This window comes from Pteropus vampyrus, unplaced genomic scaffold (genome assembly GCF_000151845.1).
Source record: "Pteropus vampyrus isolate Shadow unplaced genomic scaffold, Pvam_2.0 Scaffold337, whole genome shotgun sequence".
Classification (NCBI taxonomy): Eukaryota; Metazoa; Chordata; class Mammalia; order Chiroptera; family Pteropodidae; genus Pteropus; species Pteropus vampyrus.
The window spans coordinates 1396742-1410837 of NW_011889118.1; the positions used below are offsets into that span (position 1 = coordinate 1396742).

Below are 14096 nucleotides of genomic sequence, written 5' to 3' on the forward strand. Positions count from 1 at the left end.
AAAAATCTATTTTTAATTTATTTAAAGTTTCCTGTACTAACATTTATATTTCCTATATTGTATCTTTTTTTAGTGTATAAATTTTAACTTAATTTTTTATATTTCTTTTATGTGTTGTTTGAATCTTCAAGCATAATTGAAGCTCATTAACTTTTTGTTTCTATAAAAAATTTTGTTATTTAAACTAATGAAGTAATAGATGTGTGGTAGCAAGACTATTGGCCTAGGCATAAGAAGACCTGAATTCTAATTCTGAGATTATTTTTCTTTGTTTTATTAATAAGTCACTTAGTCTTTCCGCGAGCCTCAGTTTTCCATCCATAAAAGTGCATAATGAAAGCTCTGATCCAAACAAAATAGAGTAGACTTGTTTCTCCTTACTTTTCCCTGTTAAGCACAACTATAAAACCCAGAACTAACACAAGAGACAGTCAGGAGAACTTTGAAAGATAGGAAGAGAAAGACGATCTGGTGCGGGACCCAGACTGACAGAACACAACAGCAGGATGTCTTACAGTCCTCCCACCCAGCCACATAAGGGGATCCTGGCCTGTTGTTTCTCAGTCTCCATCCAGCCTAGCAACATAGTGTGGCAACACCTGTGGCCCAAGTAGGTTCATTCTTCCTGTGAATCGAATGGGAATCCTGCCTACAATACCAGTTTTACAAGCCCAGCAAAACTGTCAGAAATGATTGGAAGCCCTACTGACAATAATTGGCCCCCAAGGGAGTGCTTTCCCCCTTTCCATGATCGGGAGATGAGGGCAGGGGAGGAGTACATCATAGCCTGTCCTGGGAAGCAGTCTTTATCTGTAAAGGTCAGAGCTCCCTTCTCCACCAAAGGCATACCAGGTAGCCTAGCCATAGGAAATTCTTCCCACTCCTTCAGGCAATACTGGCTGAGAGCCAGCTAAATTCCACCTCAAGAATTTAGAAAAAGAAGAGCAAAATTAACTCAAGACCACAAACTGCAAAACTCAACCATGATAAAATAGATGACATGAATAGTCTTATAGCCATTAAATAAGTTGAATTCCTAATTTAAAATCTCCTGAGAAAGTAATCTCCAGGCCCAGATGATTTTACCAGAGAATTCAAAGAATTAACACTAATTTTACAGTTTCTTCCAGAAAACAAAAGAAGGAAACACTTCTCAACTGATTTTATAAGGCCTGATGCCCAAACAAGACAAAGACAGTACAGAAAAGGAAAAGTAAGCTGCAGAAACCATTATTTTTCATGAACTTAGATGAAAAATCCCCAACCAAATGTTAGCAAATCCAAAAATATATAGAAAAGAAATATTTAAAAAGTGGGCTTTATTCCAGATACAGAAAGCTGGTTCAATAGTGACTATCAGTCAGTGTAATCTACCATATCAACAGGCTAAAGAAAAAAAAAGTGAGATATTTTGTGTTTTTTAGCACATACCAAAAAAACTGACAAAATCCAATATCCGTTCATAATTAAAAACTCGAGTTAGGAATAGAAGTGTATTATTTCACCAAAAAGAGCATCTACAACAAACAGCTTACATATTTACAGTGAAAGGCTGAAAGTTTCCCCTCTGAGATATCAAGAACAAGGCACTCTCATCCCTGCTATTCAATACAACACTGGAAGTTCTAGCCACTGCAATAAGGCAAGAAAGAAAAATAGAAAGGCCTATAGATTGGAAAAGAAGTTATGAAAGTGTCCCTATTCACTGATGACCTGATTGTCTATGTACAAACTCCTAGAACCAATAAGTGAGTTTAGTAAGGTCTAAGGTTGCAGGATCAATGCACAAAAATTAGTCACATTTCTATATACTACCAATGAACTTGTGGAAACCCAAATTTAAAAGAATACTATTTATAATCTCTACAAAGAAAATTAAATACTTAGGTATAAACTTAACAAAACAGGTACAGAATCTGTATGCTAAAAATTACAAAATACTGATGAAAGAAATCAAAGAAGACCTAAATAAATGAGAGATATGCCATTTTCGTGTATAGAAGGATCCAATATAGTAAAGATGTCAGCTCTTCCCTAATTGATCTCTAGATTTAAAGTATTTCCTATCAAAATCCCAGTAAGGTTTTTTGTAGGCTTAGACAAACTTATTTTAAAATTTACATAGAAAATCACAGGCCCTAGAAGCTAAAACAATCTTTAAAAAGAAGCATAAAGTGGGGGAAATTATTTAACCCCATATGAAGGCCTACTGTATAGCTGTGGTAATCAAGATAGTGCGATATTGGTGGAAGGGTAAACATAAATAAATGGGACAGAGTAAAGAATCCCAAAATAGACCCATACAAATATGGCCAACTGGTATTTAACAAAGGTACAAAAGATTCCTCAGAGAGAATTTTCAGCAAATAATGTTGGAACATTTGGACACACACACACACACAAATCTTTTTCTAAACCTTGTTATAGAAAAATTAAAATGGATCACCAACTTAAATGTAAAACTATAAACCTAGGAAAAAAAATAGGAAAAAAATTTGGAACTAAGAGTCAACAAAGAGTTCTTAGACTTGACACCAAAAGCATGACCCATAAAAGGAAAAATTGATAAATTAGACCTTGTCAACATTAAAAACTTTTGCTCTGGAAGGATCTTATTAAAAGGATTAAAAAAAAACAGCTGCAGACAGGGAGAAAATATTTTCAAACCACATATCCCACAAAGGACTAATAATGTCTTGAATATATAAAGAACTCCAAAAACTCAATAGTAAATAAAACAATCCAATTAGAAAGGGCAAAAGACGTGAACAGACATTTGACTAAAGAGACTATACAGATGACAAGCACATGAAAAGATGTTCAATATCATTAGCTATTAGGGAAATGTAAATTAAAATCACAGTGAAATAGCACTATACAACTATCAGAATGGATGAAGTTAAAAATAGAACAACAAATGCTGGCAAGGATGGAGAGAAATGTATGAATCACTCATACATTGCTGGTAGGAATATAGACTAGTACAATCACTCTGGAAAACAGTTTAATTAAACTGAACATTCAACTTCTGTGACTCAGTAACTGTAGTTTGGGGCATTTAACCCATAAGAAATGACAGTTTAGGTTCACACCAAAACCTGTACATGAACATTTATAGCAATATGTTCATAATAACCAAAAACTGGAAACACTCCAGAAGTCTTTCAACAGAAAAACGGTTAAACAAACTGGTATGTCTGTACCATGAAATATTACTCAGCGAAAAAAGAGAATGAATTATTGATGCAAACAACAACTTAGAAAAGTCAGTTTCAAAAAAATTGTATACTATATGCGATTCCATTTATATAACATTTTTGAAATGACAAGATTATAGAAGTAGAAAACAGGTTAGTGTGTTTGCCAAGGAGTCCGAAATGGAAAGGGGACCACAGGAGGTGGGTGTGGCTATAAAAGGGGACTGGGGATCCTTGTGGCCATGGAATTGTTCTGTATCTTGACTGTATCAATGTAAGTAACCTGACTGTGCTGTAGTTTTACAAAGTGTTGCCATTGGAGGAAACAAAGGGCACACAGGATCTCAGTTTATTTTTTACAATGTGTGTGAAGCTACATTTCAAAACTGAAAGTTGTTTTTTTTAATAAAGAAGCATAATAATACTTGCCCTTCCTGTGCCAGAGTCATTGGAAATATGAAAGGAGGTGCAGCCTGGGACAGTCTTGTCACAGTGGGTGCATGTGGTAGTAGTGAGCCATACCTAACCATATGTTTATTTTAATGTATCTATTCAGCATTTCTAGTCTACCTTATCCAAAAAGTATATACAATAGTTGTTAGGTATTATTATCTTTAATAAAATTTATTTAGCAGATATTTTTTGAAGGCTTTCTTAGTGCTGATTACCATACTGGGAATAAAAAAATTGGAAAAGAAGTGTGAAGAACTGAGCTCAGCCAACACTTTCATTTCAGATGTGAACATAGTTGATCATAGGATGGATATAGAGCTGGTATTTGTTTTGAAAGCTTTGTTTGTATTGTAAAATAATATTAATTCTATATATTAAGTTTCAAGAGACTCAAAAGTTCTACTGTTTGGTTAGCTGGTAAACTTGGTTTTCAATAACTAAGACACTTTTCTACATTTTAGAATCAATTTAGAATGCATCTTACAATCAACATTGATTCTTAGTTTAACTGGTGTCATTTTTTTTTCTTGATATGTAAAATAATGATTCATCTTAGTGATATCTTAGGCTTACTGACATGTGGAAATGTCTAAAACCAACTATTTTTGTAGTTTTCATCTGAATATTTTATCTATCCTCATTTTATTAAACATTTTTGGGGAGAGGCATTATTTTTTTTAGAAGACCTGTTAACAATTTGAGAGTCTGTTGATAAATTCTGTGACATTCCATGGCAATTATATATAACTTATATTATGTTGAAACCTCATTTCCCCTCATCTTTTTTTTTCTTTGTTTTTCAAGTGTCAATATACAGTATCTGGTTTTATGACAAGAATGACTGTCACCGCATAGCCAAACTCATGGCCGAGTAAGTATTTGTGTTACCCTATAGATTTATTTCATGAGTGATACATGAGAGATGAAAAATGACTTTCCTACTTACTTTTCCTTGTTACTGGTGTGTAGTAACGCGTGTATTTCCCCCCTGATTTCCTGTTTGTTGTCAAAATTTGAAAAAGGCAGAAAAGCCTAAAGAAACCTAAATTATTTATAATTCTCTTTCCACTCCAAGTGTGCGTTAGCCTTTTAGTTTGTTTTTTTCCAGTCTTTTTCTTTATGTGTACGTTAGGTTGACGTGTTTGATGGTTTCTTAGAATAACGGTATCATATATACATTCTACTTTTTCTGTCAACAGCATTTTTACAGAGCATTAAATAATCCTCTGCAGTATTTCTAATGACTGCATTGTATCCAGTCCTACAGAAAGATCATACTTTAACCAGGACCTTACTGTTAAACATGTGGTTAGTGCCATCAGACTGCCTAGCTCCAGAGGATATCATTTAAATGTAGTGCACAGCCTAACCACCATATGCAGTGCATCTGATTTAGGTTCTGTCCAGATTTCCACTATAACAAGTGGTAGGTACTATGTTCAATAGCCAATGGAGAATTCCTATACACATCCATGTTTACTTCCTTTAAGTGAACTTATTTTTGACATAGATTCTAGGTTTGGTAGTCCCCAATCCATTAATGGGTTGTGTATCAGGATATTTTTTGTAAGTCAGAATCTTGGAATTTGGAAAAAAATTTTCATTGAATTAACATTCTAAAGGGCGGCTCTTTTCTTTTCTCAAGCTAGCCTGCAGAAGCCACCTCTCATGTGGCTTATCTGTATTGCTGGTACTGTCAGCCTGGATTCTGGGAGCTCAAGACATTATGGTGCAGGGGGGGGGGGCCTAAGATGCTACAGAGCTCTGGGCAGAATGCTACAGTGGATAGTGTATTCTGGTGCACTTATATTTCCTTTTCACTTTTTTCCCGAATATTATCAGAAATGTAGACCTCTCTTCTCCCTCTGTCAAGATTCCCTTTGCTCTCCTGCAAGATTTTTATCTATATGTTTAGGAGAAAAGACTCTTAATTGTTTAAAACAGTCTTATTTTAAAACTAATTCTTGTAAAAATGTAAATAAATCATCTGACTTCAAAACCTCAGTTCCAGGTATGTTTTCATTTTAAAAGACGCTCACATGGCTAAGGTTTTTAATCCAGGACTGGTAACATGTCCTGATTGGATGTTTATCAGCTCCCTGCTTTGTTTGCTCTGGCTGTGAGCTCACAGGGCAGGGCATGTTTATTACCGTGTGCACCCAGAGGACATTGTTCCTTATGAGCTTGTGTCACTTATATTTAAAATGTATTGGCTCTCTAGAACCACACTTTTTTAGAACATCTTTTCTCTAAAGAAAGATAAAAACTACTTTTTTACAAAGCCATTTATTTGACGACTACTTTTTGTAATTTTGAAAGTGGCAGCTTCTATTTACTAAGAAGACAGATTTTTTAATTGTCAGTTTTTGAAATCCAGATTTTTTTTGAGTATCTAAAATTTGGACTATATTAATACAGTTGACCCTCGAACAACACAGGTTTAAACAGTTTGGGTATACTTGTACATGAATTTTTTTCAGTAAATACTTCAGTATTGTAAATGTATTTTCTCTTCCTTATGATTTTCTCAATAACATTTTCTTTTCTCTAGCTTACAAAATACAAAATAGATGTCCCTAGACTATGTTATCAGTAAGGCTTCTAGTCAACAGTACTAGTTAAGTTTTGAAGGAGTCAAAGGGTATATGCAGATTTTCAACGTTAGGGGGAATCAGACACACACACACACACACACACACACACACACACACACACCATTGTTCAAAGGTCTGTTGTATGTACACTTTCTCCTGAAGGTTGAGAGGTTTCGGGGCCTTTAGAGAGTATGGCTTTTTTTTTTTTTTTTTTTGAGCTCTAACAGCTATTCACAGGGAACAGGAAACCATTTTGAACTTTTTTTCTCCATCAGAGCAAGTGTACCTTTAGTATGCAAAACTTCAGATGGTAAACGAAGCTGAAGACTAAGGGCCTATTTGAAAATATTGTATTGAACTCAAAAATGGGAAGAGGAGGTAGAAGTAGGAAGCAGAGTGGGAAAAGAAAAGCATTCAGGGTTCTTTCACTAGAAATGCCCAAAAGAAGGACATTTGCTTAAGCTTTCAGCTTGTTATACTTGAAGCAGGGGAGGTATTGAAAGTGATTAAAGAATGCCCTCATGAAACTGTTGATAGTGAGTTTTCAAGTGTCTGGCCTATTTATGGCTAAAGAGAATACCTTATATGTTAACATTAACTTAGTGATAAATGGCACTAAGATAAAAAGTCTACTTTATCTTTCTTTGCTCTAACTTTGCCTACATACAGGCTCTATTTGCTACATATTTCAAAGTGTCATATCTGCTAACCAGAACTACAGGTAAAATTCTTTTCGGCATATTATATGTCTAAATAAATGTTCCTGTCAGTGCCCATTCTGTTAAATTTAGTTCTTCTCATCACTATTTCGACATCTGCAACATAATGAAAATTTTCCAAGTAAAAAACTGATTTATTCCAAAAGATGTTTATAAAACTAAGAAGCTGTGAAAGAGAGCAAACAAACTTCTAGACCTACTGTATTCAGTTTGGAAATTTTCTTTGGTCAGTGGCAAAGTTGAAAATCCACTAAACTTGAAAAATGTCGACTCTTCTGAAGAGAAAATCCAGTCTTCTAGAAACTGTTTAATAATAAAACTTGTTTTGGTGTTAGTCTACTTAGACTATAAAATTTGGAGAACTCATGGAAGTGAACATTATTCCTGATCTTACACATAGTCTTAGGGGCATATTTAAGGATTTGTGAGGAAGAGAGAGAAGCAAGGTTGCTCCTCACAGAGTTTGAATTGGAAGAGGCCTTAGTGTCCACCCTCATCCGTGTGAGAGTCCTTTCCACACCACCTGGCAGCTTCTGCTTTCAACAGTGGTGAGCTTTATAAGGTGGCCTGTTACACGGGTGAACAGTGGTGATTATTAGAAGTGTTATTCTTTTGAACCAAAATCACAGATTGAGTGCAGATCAAGGGAGAGGTGAATTACAGCATGGGCAAGCCAGGCAGCATGACAAGAGGTAGATGGAAACTGTATGATCAGAGTCCCTGATGAAGGTAGGTCCAGGCTGGTGTTGCCTATAACTGAGTGTTAAATAATAAGTCATTTTAAAAAGCCCTTTTTTCTAAATATTAAAGGAGTGCCTATTAATTATGCAAAATGAAGAAAAGCACAAAAAAAGTGAAATTGCTTGTAATCCACCATCAAAAAATAACCACTGTATATTTCTCCTTTGCAACAGGCCTCACAGTTATGACAATACAGTATTTCTTTCCCAAGAGATGATTACCAGTATGGATACAAAAGAAATAATATTTCTTCTAATTGTTCTGATCTTCATATTACATGCCAGTCTTCTTTCATTCTACCATAAACCATGGTTCTACCTTTGTTTTAGAAATGGTAAACCTGTTAAGAGCTGTAAGAATCCAGATAAGAAATGACACCATTATCTTAAAGCAGAATTTTCCGAATAGGAATCCTGCCTCAGATTTCGCAAATAAATTTGGGAAAATATAAGCCCACCTTTCTTCGAGATTCATAATAAATTTTAGCATGTTAAACACTCAGTGATTCTGCTTTTTAAAAAAATCTGTTTAATAGTATTTAACTCAATGTTTTCAAAAAAAGAGCCATCCCGCACACACTAATGGGAGTTCCTGGGCAGCCTGTTTTAAAGCAGTAAACTGACACTGAGTGGCCTATTCTTGTCCTATTCTTTTCATTCCATAAAAACAAACCTTTTACTAAATTATTTTATTGCCTGTCATCATCACTATCATAAAATTCTCAGTTAATACAATTATCAAGTTGTGACTGTGCCCATAATATCCCATGGCAGGTAGGCCTGTTCATTACAGTTGGAAATGAAACCTGAATGAATCTTAAAAAGAAAAAAGAAAGATAAGTTGCCTTATTAAGATTTATTATTTTTATTCCAAACTTGAAGAAAAATGTAAGAAACAATAAAATACCCATGTGCTCACAACCTAGCTTTTACTTCCTGACATTTTGCTGTAATTGCATCAGATCTTTATGTGTGGGAGAGAGGATATTCTTAAATGAAACTCCACAGATAGATTTAAAGACCCTAACCCTCTCAGTGGCATTCTTAACCCTCAGCTTTTCTTGGCTTTATGTGTTCTCAAGTACAGAATTAGCTTCAGCAGCACCAATCAAAATAAAGAGCATCGCCACAATCACCCTGACCTCAGTTACTCACTTAGTGATTTTTAAGGAGTGTAAAGGAAACCTTTTGTTTGCTTGTAGTGCTATCATTCACTTTTGAAGATTCACCAAGACCTCTATTTTCAAGAAGCTAATCTTTCTCCTTACCAGCCCAGTGTCATGACAGACTTTCCATAGAGGGTTGTTCAGCTATGCAGGCTTCCTTTTTCTTGGTGGCATTGTCCATTTTCAAATTTATTTTACCAGTTAGTTTGACTGATTTTGAAATACATCAAAAAAAGAGAGACAATTCAGTAGAGTTTTTAATGTACCTGTTTCCTCCAACTCTAGAATGAAATTCTGTATTTTTGTCCTCTATGTGAAATATGTTGGTTGACATAGTTGTGAGTAAGATGTTTAGTTTAGTCACATATTCCCAATGTAATTTAACTGAGGCTCTGTATATTGTGTTGTGAGGACAGTGTTACCATGTGACATTTTTCCTCTATCCCTGGAAAATGAACACCAAAGGAGTTCTTAGATCAGGTTGTATCTAAGCAGGTCTTTCTCAAACTTGGTTCTCTTCTAGGGTGGTAGAAGAGGAGACACGACGGTCCCAGCAAGTTGCTCGGGATAAGCAGAGTCCCAGCCAGGCCAACGGCTGCAGTGACCACAGGCCCATTGACATCCTGGAGATGCTAAGCAGAGCCAAGGATGAGTATGAGAGGGTGAGACTGTGTGCTGACCGGGAGGACCAAAAGGGGAGGAGGAGTCCTACAGGGGGTTTGTGGACCGGAAAAGTCACCTCCTTGGTCAGCAGAAATAATTAGTTCAGGAAGAAAACATGTCATATAGTTTTAAGACAAAAGATAAAGAAAGAAATTTGCTTACATTAGAGTCTTTTGATTTAGCACGAAAGTTGAAAATGCATTTTTCTATTCCTGTAAAATTAACTGTAAGAGAAAACATTTTTAGTGTGCAAAAGTTAGTCTGCAACAGGTAATTAAAAGCTTCATGCCCCCTCTTCACCCTCTGTAGTCTCTGCTAGGTCTTAGGAATTTATGTAGTCTTCAAACAGTATTCTGATAATTTGGATCCTATAATACGAAAGGGTATATTTATAGTCCGTAATTGGTAGTAAGTGCACAGCCTTCATTAAGCATCATCTGGAATTTTACTCAAATGGGAAGCTTAGTTTCTAGAATTCATTTTTTTTTTGTTTTGTATTTTAGTTTAAAAGTTAGCCGATAAAACATTTTCTCCCCAAAGTTGAATAAAATGAAAGCTGTGAGCATTTGTTAATTTATTCATTGCATAATTATGAATTGTCTACTGTGTGTCAAGCAGTGGACATTTCCTCAGTGGTCCTCAAATCTTGTGGCTTTGGAACTGTCCTGGCTTTTCACTTGACATCAGCATTTCAAAGCTCCACGCTTCATTGGAGTGAGACTGAAGGTTTCCACTGTTGGACTTTGTTTCAGCAGAATTATAATTGTCACCTTATTCTTTACTAACGTTATGTTAAGTACATTCTTCTGCTTCTTGTTTAATGCTCACCTCACTAAAAGATCAAGGAATAAGGTGTAAAAAGCACTCTCTAAAACCCTATTTCCCAACTAGTTCTCTAACACTATCCTGTACATCAACAGGTGATCCTTGAGAAAAGGTTCCAGTCAGTCAAAGTTAAAGAAATCTTGTTAGCATGGCTCCTCCCCATCTCCCCCATCTTCTTAGTGCTCAATACTCTGAGAGGTCTCACAATAAGTAAAACAGTAATACCAATTCCCAGATTGATTTGACTATAGGACCATTTTTCACATACACCTCTTTAAGAATCTAGAGTTCAAGGAACAGAGATTTCAAACAGTGTTCTGGAAGGTAGTTTCCTTTGACTAAAGAGTCACATTTACCATAAACTACAATGAACCTTCTACCTTCAAAAACCAAAGGAAGTCTGACTTCCTAGGTAAATAAGTATACAGTAGATAGAGCCCATGAGAAGTTTCAGGTTGTACCATATTCCTCAATGTATTGTAGAGAATTAGGAGGAATTTATGGATCTGTGAAAATTAGTGTAAGAAAAGCAATCATCTCTATGATAAATTCTTTGATTCTTAAGAAACTAGATAAGAATAAATTTCAAGAATCATTTTTCTGAACTTTTAGGTTACGTTGTATTTCCCAATTTCCCCTCTCATATTCTTAATGAGGTCTGGGTTATCTATATAGATGCCTTATTCTGTTTTTATAGAGGCCTTTCTGTGTTCTAATAACAGGTAACTAATAAGTTCAGGGCTCTGTCACCTGTTCTAGTGATGACTAGGTCAAGGTGCCACACAGGACAAAAAGTGTAGGTGTTGTTCACCAGAGCAGACACTCCAGGAGGTGGCCTGGCTTACTCCTTAGGCTGAGGAGTGAACAGCCACAAAATGAAAGAAGGAACTTCAGCTACAAAATGGAAGAAAGAACTTAAGCCTTGTTTTTGTGCACAAAGCTGTAAAGGAACTCTAGGACAAGTGGGCAGTCTAAAAACCTGACATGATTTCTCATTAATTACACGTTGCAAAAATAAGAATATAGAGAGTACAGTAATTGCTATTGTAATGAAAATTCTTCAGAATAAATCAAATGTTTCGCATGCTTAGATTAAAACTAAACCTTTGGGAATTTAGTTAAATCTTTGATATTTACTTTATAATTTGTTCTTTCTGTTTTTGAAAATTATAAATAAGTAGAGCTTCCTTAAACAACAGTTTTATTTCTTGTCTTCATTTGGCCTATCAGCTAACCAAATGGAGTTGGTATTTAGTAGCGACCCATGATTTCATATCATAGTGTTTAGATGGGCTCTCCTCAGCTGCTGCATGGTTCCAGATGGCCACTTTGTTTATCTTTAGGTAGAGACTTGGGAGACTTACAGAGTAAAGGGCAGGGATGCAAGCTAGGCTGCAGGGATGGGATTTAATTCCAATTCTAAATCTCTTCTGTCTGGTGTATATAATATCATGAATGAAATTCCATACTTTTGAGTGAGGGACTTATTTATAATAGAGACTGTTTGGACATAAAAACTCTATAGTAAACAATTTTTCCCCAAGTTCTACAGTTAGTTTTAACCAACTTTCCTCTTTTTACTGTGAAGAAAGAGAGCTGAAACTAGAGTCCTTTACAGTTGGCCCTTTCTGGGTTGCTTCCAGCCATAGGATGTAGTCCTAGATTTTGGTAGGGATTGTTTTTGTTTGTTTGTTTGTTTGTTTGTTTTAATTTAATTGCAAAAAAATTTTTTTACCCCAGACTTTTTTTGTCCTTAAAAAAATAGCGCCATTATTTTTCTTATTATGTGAGCAGTACATATTAATTATAGAAAATTTTATATTTAAAATTACAATGAAAGAAAAAAACATTATTTTACTACCTAGAGATAATCACTGCTAATGCCTTGTTATGTATTCTTTTAGAAATATGTATAAAAATGTCCCAATGTGTGTGGTATATTTGTATATGCTAGTTTTATTAACTAGTTTTAAAAGTTCTTGCTAACTCTTTTGTAACCTGTTTTTATCCAAAGAACAGCATCTTTTTATGATAGTGGCTACACAGGGAGTCCCTGTGAGATTTCATTGGGTAGAATAAAAGTTTTTTAAAAAAATCATTGTGATGTCAATAGCTACATATTTTTCCTTCTGTGTCTTATATAAACAATACTGTAGATTTTTCTGATTCTTTCTATTGAGAACTCAGAATATATATCCTTGTAGCTAAGTTATCACATACATTTTCTCTCTGAAGATATGTTACTTGAAATGGAATTGGTAGATCAGAGGATTTTGACATTTTAAAAAATATGTTGCCATTTACGCATTGTTTTTACCAAATATTGTAAAATTTCCCTCCAGAAAGTTTGTCTGTGATTGTCCTCACAAACACTGGAAACTGTCATTAACAAACAACTCAGAATAAATCTTTCAAGAATGGCCCTGCACACATATGAAAAAATATTTGAAGTTCCGGAGACCTTTAAAAATACAGCCCATCTCGTAGATCATGTTGAATTAAGTATCGCAGACTCAAATGCCCCCAAAACAATATGGGCCATGGTAGTACCTACAGAGGGCCACAGTGGAACCGATACAGAGAGCTTGTCACTGTGTCAAAGGATCAGTTGCAGCTCACCTCCAGCCAGTTGTTGCCAAATGAGCTAGTTCCCAAATTATCCAGCTTCTCTCTGAAAATGACAAGCTGAGTTTTTATGTGAAAACTCCTAATCTTTAAAATGTCTGAAACATTTTATACCTCTGTTTTAAGAATTTATTATGAACAGTGTTTTATGTTTTCTCTAATACAGTTCAATTCCAAGCATTATCCTTAAGTTGTCGATACATGTTGATGGCAATACTGCACAAAGAAATATATTAGAAGATATTTCATAGGCTTTCACAAACTACTTCACCTCTAGTTATATGGGAAACACTGCGTAAACAGTAACACTTGTTTTGAAATAATATAAAGATTAAGGCATTTGAATAGAAAAAAAGCATATTATTCATTTAACATTCGGTACCCTGTGCTAAGCACATATTTATAGTGCGGTATCAAGAAAATTAATCTGTCTCTGCACTGAAGTTTGGAGCTTTCTTTTTTAATCTTGAGTATTCTAAACCGTATTTGGTATCCATTTCGACATGTATAATCTTCACCACATAGATGCTGTATCAGATTGCCCAAATAGAACCTAAGTTTCTAAAGCTTTATAATTCCATCTCCATCTAGTGATTCTTTTTTTAGGGTTATCTTTAACACCTTTAGTGTTATATACAAGGTAACAGGAATTTTAAAACATTTTACAACTATTTCATCATCTGTAATTGTGATAGACCTAAAATTTAGTTTAATTTTGAAGAGTATATGGTGATTTCAACAAATGGTATTGGGAACAATTGGCCATCCATATGCCAATAAAAAAAAAAAAAAACCACTAAATTTAACACCTTATACAAAAGTAACTCAAAATGGATCACAAATGGAAAACATGAAATTATAAAATTTAAAAGAAAAATATATTTACTGTATGACCCAGAAATACCACTTCTGGGTATTAACTCTAGAGAAATGAAGCTTTTGTCCACACAAAATCTGTATGTGAAAGTTTATAGAAATTGTCTTTATAATAACCAAAAACTGGAAACAGTGCAGATGTCCTCCTGTGGGCGAATGGCCAAACAAACCGTAATGCAGTCATACAATGGAATATTACTGAGTACTGAAAAGGAATGAACATTAATACTAATCAGCA

The 14096-nt window shown here is 34.9% G+C and overlaps 1 protein-coding gene across 1 annotated transcript in view; it reads left to right on the forward strand.

Moving 5' to 3' along the window:
* DCP1A (decapping mRNA 1A) overlaps positions 1-14096 on the forward strand; it is a 53450-nt gene that overhangs the window by 20621 nt on the left and 18733 nt on the right. The window contains exons 4-5 of the mRNA XM_011378388.2: positions 4455-4521; positions 9393-9531. Coding sequence (XP_011376690.1) covers positions 4455-4521; positions 9393-9531 — 206 coding nt within the window. The remainder of the gene's footprint in view (positions 1-4454; positions 4522-9392; positions 9532-14096) is intronic.